Here is a 19525-nt window from a genome sequence, read left to right as displayed (position 1 = left end):
AGCAGCAGGCTGGAAATCAATTCTCGAGTAGTCATAGCCCAGGGCTGCTCATGCTGAGAGCCACCTTCTCATCAAACGCTAAAAATCACTTTCTGGTGCCCTATGCTGCTGTCCTAATGCTGTTTCTGTAGCTGTATTCTGCAATACCCACCATGCCACTAAACTGCTTCACTGACTCGTTCATCACTTAACGGGTTTGATATAAAAAATTACTATTTAATAGCTAAAATTTTATGGTGCATTCTTCAAATAACCTTAGCTAGAAAATGAAACAGTTGCAATAATCTCAGCCAGGGATAGCTCCATCCATGGCTCTGAGGCCATTTGCTTAATAGCTGGTTTGGTATTCAACACACCTGCAAGAAAAAGAGGGTAAAGAATTTTCCAACTGGGCCTGCTGTTGCAAGGTGCAGAGCATGACTTGGGATGGGTTGACTATACTCACAACTCCCACTGAGATCACCCAATGACTCCTAAGAGGTGCTCAACACCTCATAGGGTCAGGCCCACAATGGTCTCACGGAGAAGACACTGGTTCTTCTTTTGGGAGTCTTGTCTTCGCCACTGACCTATTGTGTGACCTTGGACAAGTCACTTCACCTCTCTCTGCCTCTGTTTCCTCCCCAGCTTTTGTTGGTCTTGCCTGCTTAGGCTACAGCTACACTACAAGTTAGTGGTGTGATTCCCAGCTCACGTACACATACTCGCACTAGCTTGATAACAGCTAGTGCGAGTATCAATAGCGATGTAGCCAAGATAGCACAGGCAGGGGGGCCAGTTTAGCCATGCAGTGAACAAACCCACTCACATACTCAGCATGGCTAAGCTCTGCCACCACTACCCAGGCTACTGCGGCTGCCCTACTCTTTATACTTGAACTAGCATAAGTATGCGTATGCCAGCTGGAAAGCACACCCCTAGCTTGTAGTATAGACATAGCCTAAGCTTGTCAGAGCAGGGACCATTTCTTACTACGTGTGTGTGCAAACCTAACATAATCAGGCCTTGATCTCAGGTGGGGTTTCTAGGCACTACGATAATACAAATAAGAATAGAAACAAACATCTGCAAATCAGTGACAAGAAAAAAAAAACAGATTTTTTTGGGGGGGGGGGGGAACCATATTTAAAGAACTATGAAAACAGTAACATGAGAAAGAGAGGGTAATAACTAGACTTAGCACGCGAGGCCCTCTGCCTGCCTTTCTGTTCAGGTCTCCATAGTCACCAGAGGCATGTGGTGAACATATTATAGGCCAGTCCTGCTATGTGTTACTGCTTAGTTAGTGCATGCCTCCTCAGTAGACTGCAGTATATGCAATATTTATTTTTAAGACGACATAATTGCTGGTTTAACTAAACAGTCTCCTCGTGAGCCATTCCTCTCTCTTTTAAATCCCTTGTGAAATTAAATCACAATTCTTCACTTATGATGCCATTATTTAAATGGAAGAACTTTCCTTCTGGTACCAAAGCACCAGATAATTAATCCTCAGCCCGGAAAAGGAACTACATTGGAAAGGGAACATTTTGAATTTCAAAACCCACTCACATTCAGGGCCCAGCCCTGCGTTCCTTGCATGCCCGCCACTCTCATTGACATCTATAGGAGTTTGGGATGCAAGAACAATGCGCAACCTGGCCCTTCACATACACAGTTCTTGTACTGATTCCTCTGAGTGGAGATCGGTCCTTTAAAGGGGTAAAATCCCTGCATGGAGCAGGTTATTCATTTTTAATGGAACTAAACAGGTGTTGAGTACTGAAACCAAGGGTTCAATCCTGAGGGCACACTTCAGCAGGAAAAGGCAGAGGTTACTCTAAGGCCTGGTCTACATACTATTTTTGAACAGATGTAACTATTTCAGTTCTGGGACTGATTTTTAGCTCAATAGTTAAAACTGGTCAACCCTTCCTGTGCATGCAGTTGCCCCCATGTAAATATGATTATATGGGCATAGCTTAATCCCTTACATTTATGGGAAAAGCTATCCTGGTGTATGAACCTTTACACCAAAATAACTGCACCCACATTAGGGGGCTGAACCACTTTAACTATACCAGTGTCAAACTAACACAGGGTATGTCTTCACTGCAGAGTTGACTTGATTTACCGGCACTTGAATTACTCCACTGGAGTTAGACTAGCTCAGATGAGAGCAGCCACACTGTGAAACAACATTTGAGCTGCTGTGTCCACACTGGGGCTGCACTCTCTCATGTGTGGCATGAAGATTTCTGGAGTCATATACTGTAGTTTTCTGCACTGTAGTGAGCTAAATGGCTCTAGGCATTCTTTCTCAGAGAATTGCGAGAGAACCTGTCTGTCCTTTCTGGGCACTGGAAGGCGAGCAGCACTCAAATGGAGCCAGCCTGCATCTACACTACAGACTAATCGTATTAGCAGCTGATGAACTGTGCTAGTTTGACCTGTAGCCTGTACCCCCTGAACCAGCCAACTTCTGTTGAAAGCACCATCACACCAGAGTTAAGGGTTTGTGAGTGAGAACGGGAGTTGAGTTAGGAGCAACATTCAAGTTAACTTTGCAGTGAAGACAACTCCATAGTTAAAGAAGTGGGTGAAGACAATCCCTACGACACCTTTATATCTCCCTGATATACCGCCTGACATGAGATGTCAAAACAGCCTCCACCATAACTCAGTTGTGCAGCTGGACGGAGCAGTCCCCTAGCAACCAGCCAAGGATCGGGTGAAGTACTGTGTGCTTCCGTCCTATTTCTGTCGTCCCCTCTCTGATATTCCTCTAGGCTGAGGGGATGAGAGAGCAGGTGATATAAATCCTTGATGGTCTATTTAAAGTAGCTGAATGTGGTGTTAGTGATGGGTGATGATCTGGCCCCACATCTCTACAATACGTATGGATGATCTAACTTGTGTTGATGCTAAACCAGCCCCCCAGCTACCTCCAGGTTTCTGGGGAGGGGGTTATCAAAAAGGTGGCATATGCATCATTTATTCCCCCACCCAGGTGCATTTAGCAGAGCTCTGGTACCCCTGATTATCAGGAATCCAAGTAGGGAACGAGTAGGGTGAAGAAAAGGAGGCAAGTGTGAAAAGCCATGTGCGGCGTAACAGAATTCTATCTATGGAAGGCCTACACCACCTTCTGCTCTATGAACTTTTACTGCTTTAATTCTTCGTCTTTCCCCTTCCCAAGGGAAGCTTTTGATCATGTGCTGGATTATTTTAACGTAGGGTGGAATTTGCTAAGTAAGTACTTTAGCTGCAGAGCTACATTCAATCTGACGGGGTTTGGGTTTGACCTTGCAGGAAGAGTGTTAATTTGCTCCAGCTTGAGAAGTATGCTTGCATTGACAGGACTACTTGCTCTGTATGGTCTCTCCCCATATATCCCACCCCCCTCTTTAAACAACGTCACAAACCTCCCATTTTCCTACATATCCTTCGTTCCTTGGTTTTATATCCTAAAATAAAAATCCCACTTACCCCAGACACAAACGTATTTCCTGTTTCAGAAGGAGCCAGATCCAGGCACAAGACATCAGCCCCATGCCCATGAAAACTCTGCAGAAGCTGCCCACTCTCAACATCCCAGAGGGCACACGTTCCATCTCCACTAGCGGTCAGGATCTACGGTGGTAAGGAAAGGGCAACAGTACAACATCACGTAAAAGCCTCAGGTTCACTCAGAAACCGTTGTGCTTCACACGCACAGTTAATTGGATTTTACAGTAGAACCTCAGAGTTACAAACACCAGAATTACAAACTGATCAGTCAACCACACACCACAGCAGCAGAGACAAAAAAAAAAAAAAGGCAAAATACAGTATAGTGCTGTGTTAAACATAAACTACTAAAAAAATAAAGGGAAAGTTTAAAAAAAAAAAAAGATTTGACAAGGTAAATTAAGATGGCTACATTTTTTTTCCTGCACAGTAAAGTTTCAAAGCTGTATTAAATCAATGTTGAGTTGTAAACTTTTGAAAGAACAGCCATAACATTTTGTTCAGAGTTATGAACAACCTTCATTCCCAAGGTGTTTGTAACTCTGAGATGCTACTGAACTTAATGTGCAGTAGATCAGAGTCAGTAAACCAATGTGGATCTCAGCATGGTTTTCTCAAACGGAAGGTGGCAGAGTGCGGGGGCATGGGGAGGGGGGAACAAAATATTGTGACAGACACAGCAAATATTAACTTAATTCTGTTCTCAGTTGTTTGAGGGGACACCAACTAGTGCATCACAAGCTTGTGATCTGCTCATAGTTCCATTTCTGCCAGGAAGTTCTTAGCTCCAGATCGGTATGTCTGCCCTGTCCAAGTTAATGAAACTGGAATCCAAAAAGGATTAACTGAAGAGTTGGTGGATTTAAATAAACTTTTAAAGCTCCCTCTTATTCTATTGCCTGAAACAGCCAGTCTGGAGCCAACAGAATACGTGTAAATTACAGATAATTTGAATGTGGCATCTTTTGCGTGCATGACCTTAGACCAACAATTGTTTGGCAAGTCCATCATATGTCCTAAATCATTGTGTGACTGGATTTGGACATGTAATGACTGAACATTGCCAACAGCTACTCTCATCCTGATGAAGACCCTCAATTGTACAAAACTTCCCTGTGGCCATCAGCAGCTCTTATACAATCACAAATGTAGTATGCTGAAATGTTATCTGATGGTTCAGTCCTGTATTCAGAACAAGGAATCACAAGAATCACAAGTTAATTACTGAGGTGGGCTCTCCCTTAGTGAAACAATTGCTAGAGAACCCAGCTGTGATTGGAAGCCAAAATGAATCACACTGCAAAGAAAAAAAATAATCATGCAAGTATAGGGTCATTTACCAGGCTACACCTGGATTAAAAACAAACTATTTTTGGCAAAAGCTCAGATTTGGTTACCATTCCATAGATATAGGGGCACAAAGAGGTTTGTAAAAATTGCAGGACAGTCTGTTTTGAGTCCTGTGTCTTCATTGCATGCGGAAATTGGCTAAAGTTTTGGGATTGAGGGTGTGGAACAGAATCCTAAATTACCTCTAATTTTTGCATCTAGGGTGATACATTTTTGTATTATGAGGAATATTTACAGTTTCAGGCTGAGATATTGAGATTGTCAGCTGCTAGATTATCAGCATTTCCCATTTTGATACCCAAATGAGCAGCATAGAAGGATGTGCAGGGGGAGGGACAGACAGAAGTTTTAAGGGTGTGATCCATTTTCAACACAAAGCTCTTCATTATATTTTATAATAAGCATGGTTAGATTGGAAATGTTATGAACTCAAGTTGAAACTATTTTTATACAAAAACATTGAGTGAAAGATCTACTTTGCTCATGTTTTAGTCTTCTAGACTTTCAGCAAGTTTGGAAACACTGGATCAAGTGTCTTCATCTGCCACCTCGTGGTAATATGCAGCATTTTACCAGGCTTTTGCGTAAAATACATTCATTCCTGCCCTTGGAGTAATAAACATGTGTTAGCGAAGACGATACAGACGATACAGAAACCAAGGCTGAAATGCGAGGATATTTTGGGGCTCACAGAAGACTCCAAAATTTTGCTCTCTCTGGAATGGACTAGAAATGCTTCATAGTCATTAAGAGGTGTGAGCATGTCTAGGGGTTTGAGGAAGAGACGGTGACTCAGGAGTTCTTGAGCTCAATTCCCAACTCTTCTACCATCTGTCTGTCCTCTGCATGTAAAATACTTGGAGAATCCCCAAGTACTGATATTACTAATGTATGTGCAGCTGGCTTGGAGCGGGGCAACATGGTTTTCACACAGCTGCAGGAGAGCGCCTGCGAAGATGCTATGTGTCGCCAACAAACTGATGAGCAGCTTTCCTTGTTATTAACATAAGGCATTCAGCTCCTGGCAGGATGAGGCCTTTCACTCATATTTGGGGTTATTCCATGGCTGAGAGTAAGTCCATTGTAGATGTGTCCCAGGAGGGAAGGAGCTGCACAGTGCATCCAAATGACTCATGTTTAACCAAAGTGTAGTGCTGAGAAAAACTTGGCACTGTTTATGCACATTTTACACCATAGCCTAATTGTTTTAAAATTTTATCCCAGTGTCATTAGACCATAAATGGAGACTATTTCCCAACAACCAGCATCCCAAAGGAGAGCTGCATGGCCAGCTTGAGCTGGATTTTCTGATTTCTCTCTTCTTTTCACTGCTATATTTTAAACGGCACTACAAAATATCACTCAAAACAAACACCTATTGATCCCCAACTCAATATCTTTGTGTAGCTAGACTAAGCTCTTCGGGTCAGGGCTCCTTCAGAGCTCTCTGTCTAAAGCACCTACGTGCGTGGTTGGTGTTACACAAATAATAAATAGTAATTTATTCAGTATAATATCTATCTAGAATATCTATTGTACTCTACATGAACGTAAAAGAAAAACTCAGCTGTTTTCACTCCTTGATTATGAAGAGTATACTAAAAAACTTACAAAAATAAAAAGCCATGGTTCACACAGGTATATGCAGGAAAGCAAAACACTATTTTTGTATTTCAGAAACAACATTCCACCTAATTTAGATTTCATGTTTACTCTGCCCTAATTATACTGGACTCCTGCATTGTAAGGCCACAATTAAGTACACAAGAGCACTCTGGGTAGATCCTTGACTTTCCTCTGTTTCCATGGCAATAGACTTGAATCAGCATCTCAGAATCATTACTGAAACCACATAATGGCAAATAACAGCTCACTCTTGGGTAGCTCATGTCCTGAAATAGAAGCAAACCTAGCTGATATTTCCTTAGGAAGAGCTGTAAATATCTGGAGCTAAGGAAACAATCATATCTTTTCTATTCAGACTTCATAGCCTGCATAACAATGAAAATAACCCCTCTTCCCATTTATTTTGCTACAACAGTATATGATAAGCATAACATCAATTAAATTCTAAAACCAGAATGGGACAGACGATTATCTTGGATTATTTCATGCCCACATATACTCATGATCTTGCAGGAGCTGGGGTTTATTTTATTAAATAGGAAGGATGATTTTGTGACTAAGGCACCAGATTGGCACTCAGAAGACATGCGTTTTATTCCCCACTCTGCCATAGGATACCTGTGAGATCTTTGGCAAGTTACTTGGTCTCTCTATGTTTCAGCTCACCAGATAGATATATATATATATATATATAAATTTATAAATAAAATCTATAAATATACAAAATCTGAATTGAAAGATCCTTACTTACAGCCTCTGTGAGCAAGAGCTTTTATGGAGCTTTCAGCAGAGGTGGATGCTGTCCTTCTTAGCAGGAACCATTGCCTTGCACAGAATGTGAATACCCCACTGGGCACAATGACCGTCTCTGGTGCAAGAAAGAATACTTTGCATCTCCCTGCAGCAGCAGTATAAATCCAGCTCATGGTTTTATATTATATGCTGTACCTGAATGTATTTACCTGCATGTCTGAGTTAGTGAAGCTGCAGGCAGAGAGGTAGTTTGTGTGCATTGCAACAGATTTCTTCTTTGCAGCCATATTTTCATTTTTATCAAATGTCAGTGGATACACAGAACACTTATTGTCCAGGCCACTAGAGTTAAGAATTAAAAAAGACAGAAAACATTAATAACAAGAAAAAGGGGATGAGAAACAAATGTAAGGGTGAAATATACTAAAAATTCTGCAACATCAAATCCTTATAAATATAGATTTCCATTCTATTACACCACATGGGATTCCCATATGCTAAGGGAATCCCCAGCTGCTTCTTTATGGAAAATGTATGGCTATTTTGTACTGCTTGAACAGCTGGAAGTGGGACTGAGGACCTAGTTCCTAGTATTTATTACATGCATTTTATTAATAAACTGCGTTTTACTGAACCACAGTCCATCCAACATTTATTGACAAGTGACACAGTAGTAACCTTGTAGTTAATCTTTTGAATAAAGTCAAATTGCCATTTTTCTATTGAATTACATTTTTGATGTACCATTTATCCAACTTACTGAATTTGACACATCTTCTATGGCAAAAGAAATATAGCAAATGATGGCTTAAAGATCATACTTTCAAAATAACTTGAAAATAGGCAGTGGAAATATTGACTGTGTTGCTGAAAAAGAATTATCTGGAATTAAGTATTTAACATTTGATGTTTCATGATCTAATGATGAGATGAAAAAAGCAGCAGTTCAATTTCTTCGTGTACTAAATTTGCACATAACTTAATACAGTCTTAAGACCCTACATGCCCTTGATCTGCATATACTGTGAAACTCCCTTTTTGGATATTGGATCAGGCCCATATTGCATGTTTTGATTATTATGTGACTTTATTCCAATGGAACAGATATCTTTAGCTGTCTGTGCTTCAAACTTGAATGTTACTTATATAGGCCAACGGCAATATGAGGTCCCAAGATATTTTCAGACGTTTGAAGCAAGGAGAGATTTCTGCTCCATATGAACAAAGTCATGAGGTTATCAAAACATGCAAAATGCACCTGATCCAATATAGATCAAATCCAATATCCACTGAAAGACTCCCACTCATTCCAAGGGGTTTTGGACCCTACTTTGGGTCCATTTCTCCTCTCATGCTGGTACAAAGCAGAAGTAATTCCCCTGAAGTCAGTGGAGTTACACTCGTGTGAACCAGTGTGGGATAGAACCAGGCCCATTGGGTGCAACATTTTCCTAAATGCTTATAGCATCCAAATGATATCATTGTCAGTATTTGTTAAGCTGTCAGTCAATTCCAGTGATGGGTAAAGAAGGCCAGATATACAGATTTTTTTTTAAATAATACTCATCTGATTAAGTTAGATAGTGGCTTTTTTCTGCTAGAACTACTAAATATCAGGTCTTTTTCCTAGGATTCCAAATTGTTTTCTAAAGCATTCTTGAAGAAATGGGGGGAGGGGAAGGGAAGAGCCAACATTTTAAAATTTTCCCCCAGCTCCATAAGTTACATTTACTTGGGACACAAAGTCACCTCTAGTTTAAGAAGTTGCAAGAGCTTTTACTTACCCACAAGCAATGGCACATCCAGATGGGGCATACGCACATGCCATCACCCAGGTACATGGCATAGTCACTGCATGTTCCTGAAACATAATATTCTCCTTACAACTCAAGAATCAACTTCTGAGTGCATTATCATGTCACTAATTGGTGTTAAAATAACCACACAGAGGCCGAAATCGCTCAAATGCCGTCATGACTCCTCACTGTATTTAATGAAAATATACAACAGATGAGAGATCATGCCCATGTTTAACAGATTTTTGCTCCTAAACCTGAACAGTGCAGAATCAAGCTGTAATTCAAGATCAACTTTCATTGCGAAAGCAAGAGGATGTATGGGGACGAGAATCAAGCCACATTTGCCAAGTCATGCATTTCTCGGTACCTCTCGCCTTATTTCCCAACACAAAGCTAATCAAATTTGTGACTGGTTCTGAATTATTCCAGGACAATTGTGTAAGACGCTGGGCACCTGCAAGGGCCACTTTAGAACTCTCTGCATTTTGGATGGTCATTGCAGCATTTGTTCAAAGGTAAGTTACAGCGGCCTGTTTTTATAATGCCAATGACACTCTTTATTAGCTATAGCCTCTGCTAAGGCTATGCAGACCTGAGCCACACTGGGAGGGAGCAACATCACTCATGCAGAAACATCTGGGGACATTATGGCTAAAGAAGCCAGGAGAAAACACAAGGGGTCAAACTATGCCAGGGCACGTGCTTACTCATGGCACTCACTACGGATATTCCATAGGTGTAGCCTGCACTTCGCCAGCCCTGCTCTGCAGCAGCCAGTGCCCAGAGTAGTGACATGCTCACACTCCAGCTGGAGAGCAGAGTGCGGGAAGCTTACACTGCCAAGCACTTAGTGCTCAGGCAGTGGTGCCAAAAGCTCTGGTGCACTGAAGAAAGAGAGGGAAGGGCTTCCACTTCCATGTCTAGCACATCCACGCAGTGCAGCCATATTTGGCTTTATATACAGAAACTGCAGAAGTCCACTTACCTTGTTGGTAGTGAAGGAATCCCACACTATCACCTTCCCATCCTAAATTCAACACACAATGGAGAGAGAAATTAGGGGCTTCAAAGTGTACTTTCACTCCTGTATTTCAGAGATCTGGCCAGAGCACAGCTGTTAACTTCTGTCCCACATGCCATTTCCCCAGGCAATATGTCACCACCTTTACAACACTGCTATTAGTGAGAGTGAAGTGCGCTGTGAATCAGAGACTCTGCTTAATTAGGCTAGTTATTTCTGTAAATGCAAAATGACACTGCACCATCCCCCTCACACTGGCCAAATGGAATCTAAAAGGCCTGTATGGAGATTGATACCCTTTGTTCCAGCGTGCCTCTGAAAAATCAGTCTTAGCACTTGCGACCCTCTTTAACAAACCTTTCCTTAGCCCACAGTGAGAGCAAGACCCTCCCTCTTTGGCGATGTCTACACTATGAACTAGGGGTTACCCACCTCCTTGCACTAGCTCAATGAGTGCTAGCGTGAGGCTAAAGAGTAGTGTAAACGCAGTCGCACAGGCAACGGCAGCAGCGGCATGGCTTACCCGTTCCCAGTACACAGCTGCCTGAAACTGGTGGGTATGTACTTGACACAGCTCAGCCGGGCCTCCGCTGCCCCAACCCATGATTCCATGGCTACAATGCTACTCAGACTCACGCTAGCTCGATGAGCGCTAGCAGGAGTATGTGAGTTGGGGAATCAGACACTAGCTCGCAGGGTAGATATAGCCTTTAAGACAGAGGTGGGCAAACTACGGCCTGTGGGACCGTCCTGCCCAGCCCTTGAGCTCCCAGTCAGGGAGTCTCGCCCCCAGCCTCTCCCCTGCTGTCCCCCTCCCCCGCAGCCTCAGTGTGCCGTTTCACCAGCGCTCTGACCGGCCACTCCCGCCGCTCTGAGCTGCATGGTAAGGGGGCAGGGAGCGGGGCTGGATAAGGGGCAGGAGGTTTGGGGGGGGGCAGTCAGGGGACAGAGGGCGGTTGGATAGGGGGTGGAGTCCCAGGGGGGCAGTTAGGGGCGGGGGTGTGGATAGGGGTTGGAGCAGTCAGGGGACAGGGAGCACGGGGGGTTGCATAGGGAGCGGGGTCCCGGGGGGGGCAGTTATGGGCGGGGCAGTCAGGGGACAGGGGGGTTGGATGAGGGGGTGGGGTCCCGGGGAGTGGTCGGGGGGAAGGAGCGGGGGGGTTGGATGTTCTGAGGGGGGCAGTCAGGGGGCGGGAAGTGGGAGGGGGCGGATAGGGGGCAGGGGCCAGGCTGTTTCGGGAGGCATAGCCTTCCCTACCTGGCCCTCCATACAGTTTCGCAACCCCGATGTGGCCCTCGGGCCAAAAAGTTTGCCCATCCCTGCTTTAAGGGAATGGAAGGAGCTGTCCTCACCACTTATCATGGAGATCACCATCTTCTCAGAAACAACCACCTGGATGAATTTTTATTCTCCTTTTCTCCTACAAATGAACTTATCCTAGCTCATAATTATCCTCTCAGTTACATCTCCTCTTCACATCACTCTGTTTATCCTCTTTTCCCATTCCACCCTTCCTCTGCTCCCCTTTTTTCTACTACTCCTCTTACTTAACCTTTAGTTGCCCACCTAAATAACCTATTAACAAGAATGAACATGCAATCAATAGTGTGCTACATAATCACCTGGTATGTGTGTTGATGCCAATTACCTTTGGCTGGGATAATATCCATTAACATTCCAGTCTGGGAAGAGTGAATTGTTTGTTTGTTTTCAACCAGCTATTGTTATTGCCCCTGGGCTAATTAATTTCTTAAAATAGAAGTTTAAAAAAAATGGAAAATGAAACAATCTAAGTGCCATCAAACAGAAAACAAACCTCAGTGTGTCTGCAGTGCTAATCTGAAACCCCAGACTGGTTCACAGAATCACTGGATGTGGGTTTTTTCAGGATACATATTTTAAAGTGGAATAAAGCCTCTCTCTTTTGCTTTCATACTTATACACTGATACTTTACCACTTCAAAAAATAGCTTACTAAATGTTCAATCTTTGGTCTCCTGGCTGAGACATCCAAGAATGGTGCCAGACAGCAGTAACTCTCATGGTGGTTTGTGATGCAGATAGCCTATTCTATCCTGTAAGTGGTAGATTGAGACCAGCAACTCATTTCATAGAGGCCAATGAACAGCCATCAGATGTAAAAAGTTCCATCCATTACCCTTCTGAATGTGAACCAGTGACCTACAAGTGAAAGGCTTTTATCTCAATACCTCCCCCATTCCCCTGTACAACTTTGTGACATAAGACTGATCTCAAACAGACTTAATGCCTGTTTATCAAAATGTCCAAATATTTGTAATAGTTCTAGCTGGCTAAGTGAGGAAGTTTATTTTTAAGGCCACATCCATCTTCCAGACCACAGAAAGGATTTTATGTTCACAGATCACACAGACCTTTCTAGTAGAATCAGAATGTTTTCAGATCTCTCCGTCCCAATTCTTTCTCTTCATACGTTAATTCAAATGATGGGGTGAAGTGCTGCATACTGAGTGTCCAGAGAGAATAAGGTGCATCTGATCCCAAACCAGCTTGCTGTAATACTGTATAGGTAATGTGCTAAAGTACTCTGAAATTCTGTATGAAAAATGGATGAGAGGTCTTTAGGGTCTCACCTCCAGTAGGTATGGTGATGCTTACCAGAATTATATTCTTTATTCAGTAGTCTGGTTTGTGTTCTCTGAACAAATATTTTGCTAAAAGAATGCTTTAGACGTCATGAAAGCATTTAAACTAAACGTAGATTTCATTTCCAATTAATGTTACCTAGTGTAGCTATCAGAACTATGCCTGGATATCACTGACCTTGAATAGTGCCTACACATTTCCTCACCTGGGAAGAGCTCACAATTCGTCTTTTATCTTTGCACCAGTCCATGCAGAGGACTTTATTACCATGGCCTTTCAGAGTTCTCCTGGTCTTCATCACAAACTGACCTAGGGCTTCCACACGTTCCGCCACCTGATGAACTGTGGAGAATTAACCATAAAGAGAATCATCAAATGTTTGCTCCATATTAAAGCCCTGGGCCTGCAAACATTTAATGCCCATGAGTCACTTTACCCACGAGTAATTCCAGGTAGCACAATGAGTCTATTCAGGTGAGTAGTTAGTCAGGTGAGTGAGTGTGAGATCAGACTCTAAGTTCACTTGAAGCACATCTAACCATCACATCTAGAGTGTTCTTCACTGAAGCATAGCTATTAGAGATAGATGAGACCTTAGAGAATGCCATCTAATCAAACCATCTACCATACCAGGTGTTGTTTGTTTGGCAGGAGAGGGTTGTATGTGTGTGTTTATTTTACAAAAATTCATCTACATTATTTAGGACATTTTACGTTTGTTCAGAATTTTAAAAAAGTTTGAAAAATGACATACAATGTCATCAGATTTTGGAGCTCTCACTTTTTAGTGCAGTGTTTTGTCTCAAATTATTGTTGTGGTTCTAAAATCCTCAGAAAGTGCTTTTAATGTTATAAAAAGTTTTTGTTTTTTTTTAAAAAATTCCAGTCCCAGCAATGTGAGGACATTTTAACATGGCAACTCTGACCTCAAGGTGCTATAGGTACTGGCCTTCAGTCAGTTAAGAGGTTTGATCTGCACTCAGAATTCCCACTGGCAGCCATGGGAAGTCTTTGTGCCAACTGCAGGTGTTATGCGCCCCAACGTGAGCTGAGTGGCTGAGCAGTTCTTGTGATAGCATCATATCTTACGACATTAACCTGCATCAGTGTGACAAAGCCTTTGCACTTCACTTGACTGGTGTCTGGATAATAGCAAGTGTTTATTTCTAAAACATATGACCCTGTGAAACAGTTTCTATTCATTGTGAAGAATCCTAAGTAAAATGCTCCAGCAGGAGTTCTCACAATGTTTTAAGTTATTTCTCAGCAGAGTTTCCATCTGCAGTTTCTACAAATAATCTTAGATTTCCAACAGAACATGGCCGTAAAAATGAACTTGCAAAGGCACCTCAGTGTGAAATCCACCCCCCTGCAACTGGCACAGTTCAAAGCCATCTTGCACCCCTGAAGCCTCACGCTGAGGCTGTCGGAGGGGGGCAGGAGAGGCATCAGCTGAGAACACTAACTTGTTTCTGACCCAGTGATGTTCATTCTATGAAGGACTCAGCAGAGGCATGCTGTCTCCTTTCACACAGGAGCAACAGGACTCGGTGCTGGCCCCACGTAACCAGAGTAACAGGAGGAGACATTGTATCTGTCTGCAGGGGTGGGTAAACTTTTTGGCCCGAGGGCCACATCTGGGTATGGAAATTGTATGGTAGGCCATGAATGCTCATGAAATTGGGGCTGGGTTGCGGGAGGGGGTGAGGGCTCCTGCTGGGGGTGCAGGCTCCAGGGTGGGGCCAGAAATGAGGAGTTCAGGGTCCAGGAGGGGGCTCCAGACTGGGAAAGGGAGGGTGGGATGCAGGGCAGGTAAGGGCTTCAACTGGGGGTGTGAGCTCTGGGGGGGCTGGGGATGAGGGCTTTGGGGTGCCGGAGGGTGCTCCAGGCTGGGATTGAGGGGTTCGGAGGGCGGGAGAAGGATCAGGGCTGGGACAGGGGGTTGGAGCATGGCGGGGTGGGAGGGAGGCTCAGGGGTGCAGGCTCTGGGTGGCGCTTACCTCAAGCGGCTCCTGGAAGCAGCAGCATGTCCCCCCTCTGGCTGCTGTGCTGAGTCACAGCCAAGCAGCTCTGCTGCACGCTGCCCTGTTCGCAGGCACCACCCGTGCAGCTCCCATTGTCCATGGTTCCCAGACAATGGGAGCTGCAGGGCTGCATTTGGGGCAGGGGCAGCACGTGGAGCAGAACCCCCGGCTGCCCCATGCATAGGAGCCGTAGGGGGGACATGCCGCTGCTTCCAGGAGCCACGCGGAGTGGCCCCTGACCCTGTTCCCAGGCTGGAGTGGGGCAAGCCCCAGACCCCGCTCCCCCAGCGAGAGCTTAAGGGATGGATTAAAATGGCTGGCAGACTGGATGCAACCTGTAGTTTGCCCACCCCAATCTAGTGGCTCTACCAGCTTTAAAACACCTCACAAGGAGGAGTATGGAGGAATGGGGCTACTTCTCCAGTCTAGGACGTGGTGTGCTGTAAAACAGCCTTGTGTCCGGGCCCCGGAGACCAAAAAGGGCCTGATCCAGAGACCTGCTGAAGTGATCCAGTGCTTCAGTATGTGTTAGTCGCTAGTGGGTTGCCCATATCAGCCACTGTTATCAGCTAGAAGAGACAGTGCCTGATCCAAACACACTGGAATCAGTGGAAAGACTCCCATTGACTTCAGTGGACTTTTGTATCTGGACTTTCCTCTTTTAGTTCAAGTGATTTGGATCTGAAGCTCTGAGTTCAATCCCTGTGGTGATGAGCGATTGCTCTGGGTAACTGTAATCGCCATCGATGAAAGTTGTGGGTAGCTCAGACCCTAAATTGCAATTATATGAACGTAAACAGATCCCTACATCACAAAACTTGCAGCTAAAATCTTTGTCCTGTGTTTAAGCAGTGATGAGAAAGCATTCGAACTAGGAAGGGCTGTCACAGCGAAAGGATAGGCAACCGTACCCTACAAAGATGGCTCTTTGGCTCACAATCAGTGGAGCAATTTCTGCCTCTCTAAGTCTGAAATTGATTTCTAATGGATTGGCTGTTCAATAATCATCTTTCAAAACACATCAGCCTCGCCGACTGTGCCAGAAACTGAAATAATGCTCTTAGCTACAAACACTGCCCTATAAGAGACTAAACCTCACATAGCAAGTGAACTAAATTGCTGCCCATTATTCCTGACAATTCGTCCATTACAGAACGATCTTCATGAGGGGCTAGAAGCAAACTAGCCTTTCCAAAACGTATCAACTAAACTCATTGAAAAACTACATTCCCCACACACCTCTCATCAAGTGAGGCCAATCAAATGATCTACTGAGATCCTAAAATAACATAATCAAAATACAAATGCTGGAGATTGTTATGGCAAGTGGAAGACTAGGCTGAAATTCTTGTGTCCAGAACTTATCAAATAAAACAAATCTTTTTACTGCCAATAGCCTACATGTTTCCTTTCTGTTAATGCAACATACATTCTGCAGAACTGGCTGTTTTAGTATAAATAACTCTCTTAGAACACTGATTCCTACAGCCTTCATAGGCATATAACAATTCTGAAATATTTATATTTGTAAAAACACTATTGCAAACTATGGACCTAACCTTGCAACCCTTACTCAAGTGAGTAGCTCCACTGCACTGACCAGGACTATTCCCAAGAGGTAGCCTGTGTGAGTAAAGGTGAAGGATTGGGCCCATAATATTCCAAATAAGACTGGATATCTTTCTATAAGGTATGCTATAGTTAAATAGAAATTATGGGGCTTGATGCAGAAATTACTGGGTGAAGTTCTTTGGCCTGTTATGCACGGGAAGGGGGAGGAAAGCGGGTATGTCAGATTAGATTATTATAACAGTCCCTGCTGGCCTTAAAAATCTATGAATCAAATAGACAAAATAATTGTTTATATTTTCAATCTGAACCATTAAATGGTGTAATAAACCCTGAGAGTTTTCCAGACTGCAAGTCAAATATAAGGGTAGGACCTCAGATATCTGTTCACATTTTTTCCACAGAGCTACAGTTCAAAATCTAATTGAACAAAGAAGAGAAAAGCTATTAAGGCAGGCAGTTTGTCTTGGGGAGAAATGGGAAAAATCATGATTTTGTCACGGCAAAAAGTGACAGTCATAATTTTAGATTTCAAAAAAGGAAGTTATTTAATTTATTTCCCCAATAGAAATAGCTGTTGGAAATAGTTTAAAAGCACAGAGACCAGAAGCTTCAACACTGAAATAAAACTATAAAAATAATGGAGGAGTTTTGCTCAGCAGTGAGCACACTAGGGTGAAAAAAATTACTTTTAAATGGAAAAAATGTTAAAAGTCACAGATTTTGTCATGGAAATCAAACCCTGGGCAAATACACAGTCTCAATAAAACAAAATTCAGGAAAACATTTATTTACAGATCTATGAAGTGAACAAAAACATGTGGAGAATATTCCGCAAACATCATGAGACCTACAGTTAGAGTATGTACAGTTAAAGTTAAGCATATGCTTTGTTGAATAGAGATGGTTTTAAGCATGTACTTAAGTGTTTTGCTGAATTGAGGCCTCATTGCGAATACTGTAGAAATTATACTGCAAGACCGTATTGAGTTATGGTAATGTTTCTGTAAGGACGCCATCTCCATTCAATGATTCCTATTAAAAGGACAGTCACAAAACCTATGATAATCAAATTTAGGCAAGAAAATGCCTCATTTACTACAGAAAAGAAGCAGGTGTATTTTTTTTAAACAATCTGAAATTTACATATACTCACTCCTGCCATTCCCCTGCAGTAACAAACAGTGATCACATAAATCACTAGATATAGCTTTGTAACCCCTTTCAACACAGACTTCAAAAACAAAGACAGGAGGAACAAAGTTGTAATATGCCTATAAAAGTTACTAGTAAAATCAACCCTATAGTACAAGAAAAATGTAGCAATTTATACCTATAATATTTGTTTAAAAAAAGGAGGAGGAGGAGAAGGAGGAGGGATGGGAAGTAAATAATAAATTACTATTATTCATAATAATAATATCGTCTTGTATCTCAGGGATTTCAGGTTAACAAGTTTAATTTATTTTGTATTAACCAGAGCAAGAGGGGAGGGTGGTGTAAAATTATGCATGATCATTTCTTTGTACCTGTATTGCAGTCACTAGGGAGCTTGACAATACACACGGGATTAACCTAGATGACTTGCCAACTGAATTGCTTTATGTCAGCGCAAGGGCAGGTCTGGGTTTTTGAAGGGGGCAATGGTCCCCTTTGGCGCCACGCCGCAGGGATGAAATGCCGCCTCAGTGCATCCCCCGGGATTTCACTCCGGCTGAGGCCGCCACCAACGTGAGCATCAGCCCCAGGGATGCTAGGGAATCACAGCACCCACTAGGCAGCCGCAGCAGCCGCTTCCCCTCCCCCGGCACAGGAGGCGCCCGGGGAATGGCTCAGGCCCCGCGCACTCAGCAGGGTAACGGGGTGCAAGGGCCGCTCACGCCGCTTGCCCAGAGTCCGCACGCGGGGCAAGGGACCAGCTCAGCGCGTGCCGGGCCGGCTGGAACCCGGGAGCCAGCACCTGCGCCGGGCTAGCGACGCGCACTGGGGGCACCGCTCGGCCCGACCGCGCCCCGCGCTGCCCCCCTCCCTCCAGCCCGTGGCCGCCGCAGTCCGAGCCCGAGCCCTCCCCAGACTCACGCTCCACATCGTGCAGCTTGGCCCGCTCCTCCTCCAGCCGGCCCTTCAGGCTCTCCGCCTCGCTCTTCAGGGACGCCAGGGTCTCGTTCTCGTGCAGCCCCTCGGTTGCCATCTTTGCACAGCAGGAAGCAGGGAGAGAGGGAGGGAGGAGGGGTTTGAGGGCCCGGCTCCCAGGGATGCTGCCGCAGCAACCGAGCCTGGGAACCGCACTGGGCTCCCCCGCGCACGCTGACGTTCAAGGCCAGGCTGACGGCTCGTGCCGCTCTGTGCAGCCAGCACCTGCTGGCCCAGCCCCCGCCCCCAGCGCGGTACCGTGCGCCGCCCTGCGGTGGGTCCGGGCTGACACCGGGGCTGAGTGCAGGTGCCCCGCTCGGGGCTGGCTGCTCCTCTCGCCCTAGCGTGACCGGATAGCAAATGTGAAAAATCCGGGGTGTGTGTGGGGGGGGATAGGCGCCTATAGAAGACAAAGCCCCAAATATCAGGACTGTCCCTATAAAATCAGGACATGGGGTCACCCTCCTCGCCCCTGTTAGAGCTGCGTGAGAACAGCACTGGGGCTCCCAGAGACTGGCACCAGGACAGATTTGCAGTTTCATTGCCGCTGTTTCTCAGCCCCGGGATTCCATCCCAGCCCCCGCTGCTTGTGCAAAGTGGCTTTCCCAGGTTGTGCCGAAACTCGTGAAAGGTGCACGTTTCAAGGCACAAGTTGATCCTCCTCGCAGTCAGATTTTAAAAATTCAGAGGCTTTGCTTCAAAAACAGGACCCTTAGTCAAGGTACCAGGCTTGGCAATCAAGGTGTCCCCCCCCCCCCCCACCGACCTCCAGCCCTGCTGCAGTGTCATTCCCTTTGGGCATTGGGGCTGAGATTTTCACAGCTGAACAGTGGATTTGGCCACCTGGGAAACCAGATCTCTTAGGTAGCAGTGAAAATTTCCACCCCAATCTCTGGGTCTCACTGGAATGGAGATAATAATACCTACCCCTTCTCTGTGAAGTGTTTGGATGCATCTTTGGTTGAAAAGAGTTAATCGTTATTATTACATGCCACAAAGTCAATGTATTTATTATTCCACCCCCCACACACACACCATTTTGCCCAGCTCCATCTTTTAATTGTGGGCTCTGTGGGTAAGAGAATATAGTGCTTCTGATGTATTGAGGCTGTAACTGACTGATATTTGCAGGGGA

The 19525-nt window shown here is 44.5% G+C and overlaps 1 protein-coding gene across 1 annotated transcript in view; it reads right to left on the bottom strand.

Annotated features, from left to right (window-relative positions):
- Positions 1-18614, bottom strand: part of GNB5 (G protein subunit beta 5) — a 28275-nt gene extending 9661 nt beyond the window's left edge. The window contains exons 1-6 of the mRNA XM_073303854.1: positions 18337-18614; positions 12870-13006; positions 10003-10044; positions 9003-9079; positions 7428-7560; positions 3469-3612 (exon numbers count right to left, since the gene is read on the bottom strand). Of these exons, the coding sequence (XP_073159955.1) occupies positions 3469-3612; positions 7428-7560; positions 9003-9079; positions 10003-10044; positions 12870-13006; positions 18337-18448 (645 nt within the window). The 5' untranslated portion in view covers positions 18449-18614. The remainder of the gene's footprint in view (positions 1-3468; positions 3613-7427; positions 7561-9002; positions 9080-10002; positions 10045-12869; positions 13007-18336) is intronic.
- Positions 18615-19525: the final 911 nt, after the last annotated feature.

This window comes from Lepidochelys kempii, chromosome 10 (genome assembly GCF_965140265.1).
Source record: "Lepidochelys kempii isolate rLepKem1 chromosome 10, rLepKem1.hap2, whole genome shotgun sequence".
Taxonomy (NCBI): Eukaryota; Metazoa; Chordata; order Testudines; family Cheloniidae; genus Lepidochelys; species Lepidochelys kempii.
The sequence above is the reverse complement of the archived record's forward strand: the minus strand, read 5'-3'. Positions and strand labels throughout refer to the sequence as shown.